Source organism: Bufo gargarizans, chromosome 11 (genome assembly GCF_014858855.1).
Source record: "Bufo gargarizans isolate SCDJY-AF-19 chromosome 11, ASM1485885v1, whole genome shotgun sequence".
Taxonomy (NCBI): Eukaryota; Metazoa; Chordata; class Amphibia; order Anura; family Bufonidae; genus Bufo; species Bufo gargarizans.
The window spans coordinates 99635670-99648602 of NC_058090.1; the positions used below are offsets into that span (position 1 = coordinate 99635670).

The 12933-nt window shown below is 43.9% G+C and overlaps 1 protein-coding gene across 2 annotated transcripts in view; it reads left to right on the forward strand.

Moving 5' to 3' along the window:
• The window catches only part of KCNN3 (potassium calcium-activated channel subfamily N member 3), an 84026-nt gene that overhangs the window by 12968 nt on the left and 58125 nt on the right, over positions 1-12933 (forward strand). For both annotated transcript variants that reach the window (XM_044271967.1, XM_044271968.1), the window contains one exon: positions 10475-10570. In XM_044271967.1, the coding sequence (XP_044127902.1) occupies positions 10475-10570 (96 nt within the window). The remainder of the gene's footprint in view (positions 1-10474; positions 10571-12933) is intronic.

Below are 12933 nucleotides of genomic sequence, written 5' to 3' on the forward strand. Positions count from 1 at the left end.
GGCTCCTCAAGGTCGTTCTCCTTAACCATTTGTCGGAGACTGAAGGTTGTTCTTGAGTTTGATCTCAATCATGAAAATGATCAGAAGGGCTTTTTTCTTGTAGCTGACTTTTTGGGTGTAGATCATTATAGGTTGGGCACCATGGACTACACAATCTAATATTTTATTGCTGTATATTAGTTTTTCGGGAAGCTGGTAGATGCCAGCTCAGTCCATTCAGTCTTTTCTATGAGACCAGTTTAATTAGCTATATCATTTAATGTGTCCCAATTCTCTCACAATAGCAGTTGTCAAAGGAAATAGGTATCAGACACTTGGATTACAACTGTCCGGTCATTTTGTTCTTGGGGAGATAAACTACCCTCAGAGGTTTCTGGCAGTGACTTGAATCTGGACATATCCCGAGCTGGGCGTGCATGTGCATGGAGGGATCAGGAGAGCTGCCAACCAAACAAGAATTCCTTTGTGTGTGGCCGGTCTTTACGTTTTTCGAGGTCCATTCCTTCAGACAGGAAGTATGGCATGCAGCAGATAAACGTTTCCCAAATTTCTTTTTACATTACCTGTCCCTTTAAGATCCCTAATCTGTTTCTCAGTCTGTTTTCTGAATGTTGAACGAAATTGGATCAGACATGGAGCGATGTATTCCCAGTAGCACCAGTGTATACAGTATGCCGTCCTTTCGTTGAAGGCTGAATGTGTTAATAATCACTTATGTATTGTATAACACTGCAGGTGACTCATGACGGGTCACAGCAAAGAAACGCCCCCCCCCCCCCACGTTGACAAAACCGCATTCATGTTGTCACATCCGCATCCATCCACCCTGTTCTTGCAATGTAAACGAGTCTGTGGAGCGCTGCGCAAAGAGCCGCATAGACGAGATGAAGTGTCAGCTCTTCCTAGTTGGCATTCTCCTTGCATAAAGGTTTCCGATAAAAATCTCCCATCATTTCTCCTGTATTGCCCAGAGTCTTTACCAGGAGACAAGAAACTTTTATTGCTCCTCAATTTCCCAAGGAGGATATGCAATTAAAAGAGAATTCCAGCTACAGTCATCTGCTGAATGTTATACAGAGATAATATAGTATGGCGGGCATGTAGAGAGCTACAAAGCCCCATGTCCCTTCTCCTGAGGACGGATGGGGCCTAAACATACAGGCTGGACACCTGATCTTTAAATCAATGGAATACAATTTTATCTAATGCTTAGAGGGGTGGGCTGCCATTTTTAGAAATGCATTTTTCTAAAACAGTGATTTTAGGGGATCAAATTTATTGATTTGAGCTGTAGAAATCTGATCCACAGCTAGACCAAACTGCTGACATTTGTGCTGGAGATGACAGAAAGGTTGGTTGGGAGTGCACATGTTGACCCCTGTCCACTACTTAGCTGGGAAGAGATGGCACCCGATGTTCTAAAGTAAGAAGGCAGCCTGGTCTGATAAGACATGCTTGTGTCCAGGTCCGTGTGCATCACTTACCAGAGGAAAAGATTGCACCAGGTGCACTATGAGATCAAGACGGCCTGGTCTGATGAATCACGTTACATTATGTGGACACCTGGGTGCATATTTATCACTCACATGGGTCTAGAGATGGCACTAGGTGCACTATGAGATCAAGACGGCCTGGTCTGATGAATCGCGTTACATTATGTGGACACCTGGGTGCATATTTATCACTCACATGGGTCTAGAGATGGCACTAGGTGCACTATGAGATTAAGACGGCCTGGTCTGATAAATCGCGTTACATTATGTGGACACCTGGGTGCATAAGTATCATTCACCTGGGGCTAGAGATGGCACTAGGTGCACTATGAGAACAAGACGGCCTGGTCTGATGAATCGCGTTACATTATGTGGACACCTGGGTGCATAAGTATCATTCACCTAGAGTGCACCTAGAGATGGCACTAGGTGCACTATGAGAACAAGACGGCCTGGTCTGATGAATCGCGTTACATTATGTGGACACCTGGGTGCATATTTATCACTCACATGGGTCTAGAGATGGCACTAGGTGCACTATGAGATCAAGACGGCCTGGTCTGATAAATCGCGTTACATTATGTGGACACCTGGGTGCATAAGTATCACTCACCTGGGGCTAGAGATGGCACTAGGTGCACTATGAGAACAAGACGGCCTGGTCTGATAAATCGCGTTACATTATGTGGACGCCTGGGTGCATAAGTATCACTCACCTGGGGCTAGAGATGGCACCAGGATGCGCTATGGGAAGAAGACAAGCCAGCGGAGGCAGTGTGATGCTTTAGCCAGTGTTCTGCTGGAAACCTTGGTTCCTGGCATCACGTGGACTTGACACGTACCACATTTCTTTAACATTTTCAGACAAATACCCCCTTCATGGCAAGATCATCCACTGGCCAGACTGAGGAACATGACAGATCTCCATCTGATTGTCATCTGTAGGATGTGCTAGAAAAGCTTACAGGTCACCTCAGGGGTCTTGTGGAGGCAGAGCTACACAATAAGCAGCATGCAGTTTAAATTTTATGGCTGATCAGTGCATATATAGGAGACATTAGTTTTATATGACTTTCTTTTTGGGGTACTATTGGTTAGGTGGTGGGAATAAAGCCACAAATAATAGTTTCCTGTAGGTACAGAGATTAAGTGATGGCCACAGCAGAGATCTTTCTCTCCCCACCGAGATCTGTTCTCTGGGCCTCCGCATTTTTCTCCGGGGACCTTTCCTTTAATTTGTCATTAATAACTTATTTTAATTGCGCCTGTATGGAGATTGCAGCACATTGTTGTGTGATTTTAAAAGAACAGCTTGGCTTCCAGAACACCGATCGGAACAAAACATATTTTATTCTTTATGCAGAATTATAGAACAAAGTGAGAAGCAGAAGACCTAGAAGCAAGCACAGACGTCCCGGTGCCACAGGACTTCTATTCTGATGAATCACAGTTTGATGGCGCGTTGGCAGAGTGATGGGCTGGAGAAGCAGAGTATCGTCATTGAGCCCAATCTTAGGGAGCAAAGTTCTAATCAGGGGCTCCATACCAGGATTCAACGTACAGTGGCGATCAAAATTAGAGAACAATTTATGAACATTTTAATTTTTCTACATTGTTCCTCATTTGAAGGATTTTTTTTGTAAAGGGTACACCATGCCATAAGAACAGTGTTTTTCAAAATAACCAAAGTATATCAACCTAAAACCTTTATTAAAAAAAAAAAACTGACGATGATAATTGGAGAACAGCGATGACTGTAGCACAGAGAAAATTTCTGAATACATTTTCTGCAGGCTACACAGTCAGCAATCAGTAGAAGTGCACAGGCCCTCGCTTTGGAGTACTTCAGCACATCTGCTCCGGTGGGATTTTGCTCCACTCTTCTTCCAGTCTCTTCAGCAGTTCTGTGACTGTTGTGGGTTTTTTGACCATAACCTTGTCACCAAGGATTTTCCAGAGGTTTTCTATTTGGTTTAGATCAGGACTCGGGCGGCCATTTTTTTGTTTCAGTGTTTTCAGTTTCAAGGAACTGCTTTCCCCATTTTCCTATGTGACAGGGGACATTGTCCTGCATGAAAATTGCTGGCCGATTGAGTGATGAACGCAAGAAAGGAACCGTATGTTGTTGAAGAAGGTTCTGATACAGACTTGCATACACTCTGCCATGTAGCTGTATGAGAGGTCCAACTCCTGCTGCAGAAAACATTCCCCAAACCATGACACGTCCTCCTCCACCGTTCACTGACTTCTTTACACTCTTTTGGTTGAGTCTTTCCCCAGTTTGTCGACGAACATAATGTTTCCCATCAGACCCAAATAAATTAAACTTGCTTTCATCACTAAAATGAACTCTGGAGAACTTCTCCTCTGTCCACACAACATGCTCCTCAGCAAAGTGAGTCTAGCCTTCTGATTCTTTCTGCTAATGAGAGGTTTGGTCCCTGCAGCGTGGGCTTTCAGTCCGAATGCTCTTAAACTACGAGACACTGTATGACAAGACAGACCCTTACCCTGTTCAGTGCTGAACTGGCGAGCAATTCCAGCTGCAGTGTTGAAACGATTACCCATGGAGATTCTCCACATTCTCCAGTCCTTTCTTGCATTTGTCTTTCGAGGGCGACCAGCCTTCCTGGGGGACTTGAATGAGTTTGTGATGTTGTAAAGATGCAATATTCTAGAAGTCACAGACTTGGAATGACCAAATTCTCTTGCTGATAGGGTCACCCCCTTGGCCTTCATCTGGACAACCTGCTGCCGGAGGGTTTCGGTCGCTTTGGAACGGCACACCATTTTGGCAAAGTCAGTGAAAACTGGAAAGTTAGTCTGCCAGTTATATAGGGGTTGTCAGATCATTAAAGAAATTAGCACCAGTTGCCAAATGAACACAAATAACTTGCAGGTATCTGAAATGTTCTCTAATTTTGATCAGTGTTCTTTTTCAATTAATACTGCTATTTTACTCATAATAGGATATATTCACATAGGACTACACTATGACCTTGACATTTCGGAAATTGTGTGTTGTTCTCTAATTTTGATCGCCACTGTATATCCCTCCCCTCTAAGCCCATGAGCAAGAGGGCATGACCGGAAGAGTCCAGCTTCTTGGGGGTCAATGGACAATGTCTTGTCAATCACTAAATACAGAGGCCCAACGTGCCAATCAGGGGTTATTGCTCAGTCAGGGCAAAGAGACATAGCATGCAAATTCTTGTAACAGTTCTTTTGGCACGGTTCCCTTTCTCTGGATATGCCGGTCTAGCTTCCAGCCTATGACTGTCGCTGTGGGAGGCACAAGCTAGTTTCCAGTCCCTGACTGGCACTTGGGAAAGCACAAGCTAGTATTCAGTCCCTGAATGGTACTTTAGAGGGCATAAGCGAGTTTCCAATCCCCTGACTGGCAATTTGGGATGCACACGCTAGAATCAAGTCCTTGACTGGTACTTAGAAAGGCACAAGCTAGGTTGGAAGGTACAAGCTAGTATCCAGTCTGATTGGCACTTAAGGAGACACAAGTTAGCATCCAGTTATTGACTGGTACTTAGGAAGGCACAAACTAGATTGCAGTCCCTGACTGGTACTTTACAAGGTATAAGCTAGTTTCCAGTCCATGACTGGTACTTTACAAGGTATAAGCTAGTTTCCAGTCCCTGACTGGTACTTTACAAGGTATAAGCTAGTTTCCAGTCCATGACTGGTACTTTACAAGGTATAAGCTAGTTTCCAGTCCCTGACTGGTACTTTACAAGGTATAAGCTAGTTTCCAGTCCCTGACTGGTACTTTACAAGGTATAAGCTAGTTTCCTGTCCCTGACTGGTACTTTACAAGGTATAAGCTAGTTTCCAGTCCCTGACTGGTACTTTACAAGGTATAAGCTAGTTTCCAGTCCCTGACTGGTACTTTACAAGGTATAAGCTAGTTTCCAGTCCCTGACTGGTACTTTACAAGGTATAAGCTAGTTTCCTGTCCCTGACTGGTACTTTACAAGGTATAAGCTAGTTTCCAGTCCCTGACTGGTACTTTACAAGGTATAAGCTAGTTTCCAGTCCCTGACTGGTACTTTACAAGGTATAAGCTAGTTTCCAGTCCCTGACTGGTACTTTACAAGGTAGAAGCTAGTTTCCAGTCCCTGACTGGTACTTTACAAGGTATAAGCTAGTTTCCAGTCCCTGACTGGTACTTTACAAGGTAGAAGCTAGTTTCCAGTCCCTGACTGGTACTTTACAAGGTAGAAGCTAGTTTCCAGTCCCTGACTGGTACTTTACAAGGTAGAAGCTAGTTTCCAGTCCCTGACTGGTACTTTACAAGGTATAAGCTAGTTTCCAGTCCCTGACTGGTACTTTACAAGGTATAAGCTAGTTTCCAGTCCATGACTCGTACTTTACAAGGTATAAGCTAGTTTCCAGTCCCTGACTGGTACTTTACAAGGTATAAGCTAGTTTCCTGTCCCTGACTGGTACTTTACAAGGTATAAGCTAGTTTCCAGTCCATGACTCGTACTTTACAAGGTATAAGCTAGTTTCCAGTCCCTGACTGGTACTTTACAAGGTATAAGCTAGTTTCCAGTCCCTGACTGGTACTTTACAAGGTATAAGCTAGTTTCCTGTCCCTGACTGGTACTTTACAAGGTATAAGCTAGTTTCCAGTCCATGACTGGTACTTTACAAGGTATAAGCTAGTTTCCAGTCCCATACTGGCAGTCTTTGAGGCTGTTTAGTTACAACTGCCCTATTATGTAGGACCAAAAACCTCATAACTCAGTACCTTGTTATATAATGGAAATACTGTATTCAGAATATCTATGATAACCAGATAAGGGGTTAATAAGCAGCTCAATGTCAATCTGCAAGAGGCAAGCATCTAACTACAATTAATTATAACCATTTTTATGCCATGACGCTGCAAGATACAGCTGAAGTCCCTTAATGGTGGAGTTGGCATGACACCATGGTGAGGCGAAGGACATATTGGCAGTGGAGACAGGGCGATGCTCTCCTAGGCAAGCAATAGCATTGAGATTAATTGTATCCGGATATTTATCTAGTGGGGAAGTTTTTAACTCTAACCCCTGAGATCACAGCCCTCTACTCCAGCTGGAGCACTGTGTAAGAACTCGTAACTCTCTAAAACAGCTCCCAGGATTTACCCTGCATTATCATTTAATTTCTTTACTCCCTTTCAATGACATACTCTAGTCACATCCAAAGCATTGGAGGGTTGCCATACCAGACTGCTGCATTGCATTCCATAAATCGTTGTTTTATTTCTAGACTACTATACCTTATACATACAGTTGCAAGAAAAAGTATGTGAACCCTTTGGAATTATATGGATTTCTGCACAAATTGGTCATAAAATGTGATCTGATCTTCATCTAAGTCACAACAATAGACAATCACAGTCTACTTAACCTAATAACACACAAAGAGTTAAATGTTACCATGTTTTTATTGAACACACCATGTAATCATTCACAGTGCAGGTGGAAAAAGTATGTGAACCCTTGGATTTAATAACTGGTTGAACCTCCTTTGGCAGCAATAACTTCCACCAAACGTTCCCTGTAGTTGCAGATCAGACGCGCACAACGGTCAGGAGTAATTCTTCACCATTCCTCTTTACAGAACTGTTTCAGTTCAGCAATACTCTTTGGATGTCTGGTGTGAATCTCTTTCTTGAGGTCCTGCCACAGCATGAGGTCTTGAGGTCAGGACTCTGACTGGGCCACTCCAGAAGGCGTATTTTCTTCTGTTTAAGCCATTCTGTTGTTGATTTACTTCTATGCTTTGGGTCGTTGTCCTGTTCCAACACCCATCTTCTGTTGAGCTTCAGCTGGTGGACAGATGGCCTTAAGTTCTCCTGCAAAATGTCTTGATAAACTTGGGAATTCCTTGTTCCTTCGATGTTAGCAATCCGTCCAGGCCCCGACGCAGCAAAGCAGCCCCAAACCATGATGCCCCCACCACCATACTTCACAGTTGGGATGAGGTTTTTAGGTTGGTGTGCTGTGCCTCTTTTTCTCCACACATAGTGTTGTGTGTCTCTTCCAAGCAACTCAACTTTGGTTTCATCTGTCCACAGAATATTTTGCCAGTACTGCTGTGGAACATCCAGGTGCTCTGGTGCAAACTGTAAACGTGCAGCAGTGTTTTTTTTTGGACAGCAGTGGCTTCCTCTGTGGTATCCTCCCATGAAATCCATTCTTGTTTAGTGTTTTACATATCGTAGATTCGCTAACAGGGATGTCAGCATATGCCAGAGACTTCTGTAAGTCTTTAGCTGACACTCTAGGATTCTTCTTCACCTCATTGAGCAGTCTGCGCTGCGCTCTTGCAGTCATCTTTACAGGACGGCCACTCCTAGGGAGAGTAGCAGCAGTGCTGAACGTCCTCCATTTATAGACAATTTGTCTTACCGTGGACTGATGGACAGCAAGGCTTCTTGTGAAAAGCAAACCCAGAACTGGGGTGTGTATTTTATAAGGCAGGGCAGATGTAACCAACACCTCCAATCTCATCTCATTAATTAGACTCCAGTTGGCTGACTCCTCACTCCAATTAGCTCTTGGAGATGTCATTAGTCTAGTGGTTCACATATTTTTTCCACCTGCACTGTGAATGTTTACATGGTGCGTTCAATAAAAACATGGTAACATTTAATCCTTTGTGTGTTATTAGTTTAAGCCGACTGTGATTGTCTATTGTTGTGACTTGGATGAAGATCAGATCACATTTTATGACCAATTTGTGCAGAAATCCATATCATTCCAAAGGGTTCACATACTTTTTCTTGCAACTGTATGTTGTCACGACAGAGGGGAGAAATAAGTGCTGCACTAAACTCCACCCCACCTCTGTCCCTGCCTACCTGCACGGCCTGTCCTAACTGACGGTGTACAACTTGGCGGCAGTCCCTCGCTTAGATACGTGCAGGGGCCTAAGAAGATAAGAGGAATACCGTAACAGAGTCAGGCAAACCAAGGTCAAAGCCAGGAAGTCAATGCAGTAACGAGGTCAAAACACAATCCGGAGTCAGAAGCCAAGAGGTCACGTCAAATCCAGGGAGGTCACAAGGCTGAGGTCAAAAACAGAGCCGAGGCCCAAGAACACAGAAATGCACAATAGGAAAATGCTGACGAGGGTAGCAAGACCAATCATAGGTAACCTGTGGCCAGCAGGTTACCTGTTTAAATAGGTCCTCCTGATGGGTCATGTGACGTGGCCAGCGTCACATGACCCGTCCACCGCAACTCAAAACAGCTGGGGGCCGACTTATCAATATCGGCGCTCAGTTCCCTACGTGCTCGTTGCCTAGGGGATGGAGGACACCGGCCACGCAAAGGAAGCGCGTGCGGCTGGGTCCTCCCCACCCTTTGGCTGCTATGGAGATCAGGACGCCGGCCACGTCCTCGCTCCTCTTCATTAGTTGGATGTCGGCGGTGCCGCCAACTCCCCGTTGCATATGTCTAATATGATCACAACATTTCCCACAATGCTCCACAGAATTGCTGGCTCTGCACAGACACTGTAGCAGCCGGAAGATGTAAAGTTTTAAGTCTCAGTGTAAACGGGAATCCATCAGGTTCCTTTTGAATACACAGATTCAGAGAAGAGAACACTCAGCGGCACTCACCAGTATGAAGTTTAAACTTGATGCATTATTGTATGCGGCATGGGGCAGACAGACGAGCTACACGCACCGAGAGTGTGATACGTCGGGAGGTCAGTGGGATTGCTGTCCTCTGATTGCTGCATGTGTATGTTCACAGCTGTGCCGCCTCGTTATTTACGTCGTTAAGTTCATTTTGAATACAGCTTTGGAGGACAAGACCTTTGAATGATACGTAATATAGAGTTAAACTGTAAAGTCTTAAATAGTGCTTCACTGTTAGAAATGTCATTGTGATGGGGTCTTGGACCAGATTCACACTGTGTGAGTAAGATTTTCAGTTCCTTAGTGCTTACGGAAAAATTTCTTCAATTTGTTAATTTCCTTACCGCATTATGACCTCATTGTATGCTAGAGGTAAAACTGTAATTCATCATCGAAACAGACCTGACACCACAGAAGAGGCAGGAGGGATCTACTCCTTTCACCAGACACATCCTTAAGGCATAGATGCCTCGGCTTACTGGCTCCCCTATCCCTAACTCCTAGACCTTGATAACCAGGAATCTGTAAATTCTAACTGCTGAACACTTTAGTCTTCCATATCTAAGAGTAGACCGAACAGAATTTGCAGTGTCTGAAAAACTGAGCAACAAATGTCACAATGTAATAAATTAAGAGACTAGAGCCGGACATGTCCCGCCGAGCACGCCAAGTTATGGCTGGAGATCACAACAGAACAGGTAATGCCACATACTTTCCCTTTAGTATTTTCTAAAAGTAGAAATAATTAGCATCGCCTGTGAAACTAAGAGAAAAATGTCACAATGTGCTAAACTATTTTCAATAAAAGCCGAACATGTCTTGTCGAGCACGCCGAATTATAGTTAGAAAACACAACAGACCAGGTGATACTTGTAAACTCATACTCGTGTGTATAGTGGTATGAGCCGTGCTGATATAGCCTGGGCATCACTGCAGGCATATATTGATACAATCCTGGCAGAGTGGCACTATGTAATCAGCTTGAAATGGGGATTTATGCTGGTGATGTATATTAGCCGCCTGTCTTGGTGTAATTGTTTGATAGGAGGCAGCGGTTGGGGGTGGCTCCTCAGATTCATTACACTGACAGGTCGGCTGATATTTGTATAATTGTATAGGCACGTGACGCTCAGTGCTACGTGTACGGTGTATATAATGTGGGCGATGATATGCTGAGGTTGACATCCAACGTTTGATAGTTCCTGAGGGGCACATGCTCCTTTCTGCAGTGATACCCCCTCCTGTCCACACAGTAGGCCTATGTACCACTACTTCATACTGGGCACACTTTCCTCTTTGGCCTCACTCTTTCTTTTTCCCCCCACAGGACTCAATGTTTTCTCTGGCCCTGAAATGCCTTATAAGTTTATCATCCATCATTCTGCTGGGACTGATCATTGCTTATCATGCACGAGAGGTGCAGGTAGGTGACCTTCTTATATTTCTACAGCTCCCGTCTTGTTATTGCAGTCCCTTCATCACATAACATTGTTGTAACATTTAAAACCTCCCCCTGGGGGGTTGTAGCTGTCCTGTAATCAGGGCCAACCTTACACTGCCTTATGGTTCAATGCTGTGTGTTAGTGGGGCGCCCCCCCCCCCCCAATATGGTGTACAGTCAAACAATGTATAAACATACATATCATACAGTGTCTAACATAGCATGGATTCTATATAACAGTGACATGTCTTGGCCAAATAAAACTTCTGTATTGGTGCCAAAATAATTATGCTATACAATAGTGTCACCAATACAAACTGCTAAACTAACACAATGCCTGAGTAGCAATACCACTGTACAATTCTCAAGTAGGACCACCACAGTGACTAAATTATACCATCCTAGAGTGGCCAAATACTAATAATACCACTATACAGTGTTCAAATAATATCATCCTACAGTGCTGAAATAACACCACTGCCTGTCCCGCACTACTGTTACAAGTCCTATATTCTTTGTCCCTCATTGCCTGTACTTGTCTTATAATTCTGTGTCACTCACCACCAGTACTTGTCCAATAATCCCATCTCCTTCACGGTCTGTACTTGTACAATAATTCTCTGTCCCTTACTGTCTATACTTGTCCTGTAATTCCCCTTTCCTCACCACCTGTATTTGTATTATAGTTCGTTGTTCTTCACCACCAGTACTTGTCTTATAGTTCCCTGTCCTTCACCACCAGTACTTGTCTTATAGTTCCCTGTTCTTCACCACCAGTACTTGTCTTATAGTTCCCTGTTCTTCACCACCAGTACTTGTCTTATAGTTCCTTGTCTTTCACCACCAGTACTTGTCTTATAGTTCCCTGTCCTTCACCACCAGTACTTGTCTTATAGTTCCCTGTTCTTCACCACCAGTACTTGTCTTATAGTTCCCTGTTCTTCACCACCAGTACTTGTCTTATAGTTCCTTGTCCTTCACCACCAGTACTTGTCTTATAGTTCCCTGTCCTTCACCACCAGTACTTGTCTTATAGTTCCCTGTACTTCACCACCCGTACTTGTCTTATAGTTCCCTGTCCTTCACCACCAGTACTTGTCTTCTAGTTCCCTGTACTTCACCACCCGTACTTGTCTTATAGTTCCCTGTCCTTCACCACCAGTACTTGTCTTCTAGTTCCCTGTCCTTCACCACCAGTACTTGTCTTATAGTTCCCTGTCCTTCACCACCAGTACTAGTCTTATAGTTCCCTGTCCTTCACCACCAGTACTTGTCTTATAGTTCTTTGTCCTTCATCACCAGTACTTGTCTTATAGTTCCTTGTCCTTCACCACCAGTACTAGTCTTATAGTTCCCTGTCCTTCACCACCAGTACTAGTCTTATAGTTCTTTGTCCTTCATCACCAGTACCTGTCTTATAGTTCCTTGTCCTTCACCACCAGTACTAGTCTTATAGTTCTTTGTCCTTCACCACCAGTACTTGTCTTATAGTTCCTTGTCCTTCACCACCAGTACTAGTCTTATAGTTCTTTGTCCTTCACCACCAGTACTTGTCTTATAGTTCCTTGTACTTCACCACCAGTACTTGTCTTATAGTTCCCTGTCCTTCACCACGAGTACTTGTCTTATAGTTCCTTGTCCTTCACCACCAGTACTCGTCTTATAGTTCCTTGTCCTTCACCACCAGTACTCGTCTTATAGTTCCTTGTCCTTCACCACCAGTACTTGTCTTATAGTTCCTTGTCCTTCACCACCTGTACTCGTCTTATAGTTCCTTGTCCTTCACCACCTGTATTCGTCTTATAGTTCCTTGTCCTTCACCACCTGTATTCGTCTTATAGTTCCTTGTCCTTCACCACCTCTACTTGTCATGTAGTTCCATGTCCTTTACCATCTGCACTTGTCCTATAACTCCCTATCCTTCATTGCCAGTACTTGTCCTATTTCTGTCCTTTACCTGTAATCTTATAATTCCCTGTCCTTTACCATCTGTACTTGTACCATTTCTTCACTTTGCCCATAAATATTCCTCTCCCTGTCTGCACTATCCTGTAATTTCTGCCCTTTACCAACTGTATTTGTTCTATAAACTCCTGCTCCTCAACAACTGTACCAATCCCATAATCCTGTCCTCTCCACGCCTGCCCTGAATACATAAAAAAAATATGCCCTATAATGTATGCAGTATTTTTAGGTGATTGTCCACCCCTCGTCATTATTTAGACCCAGTCATTACTCAGTGCTGTCAATAAACCCATTCTGTAAGTGAACTCAGGATGGCCCCTGGCCCTAAATATGTTACCTTAGGACCAATGCAAGCCCTGGACTGTAGGCTTTGAAGTATT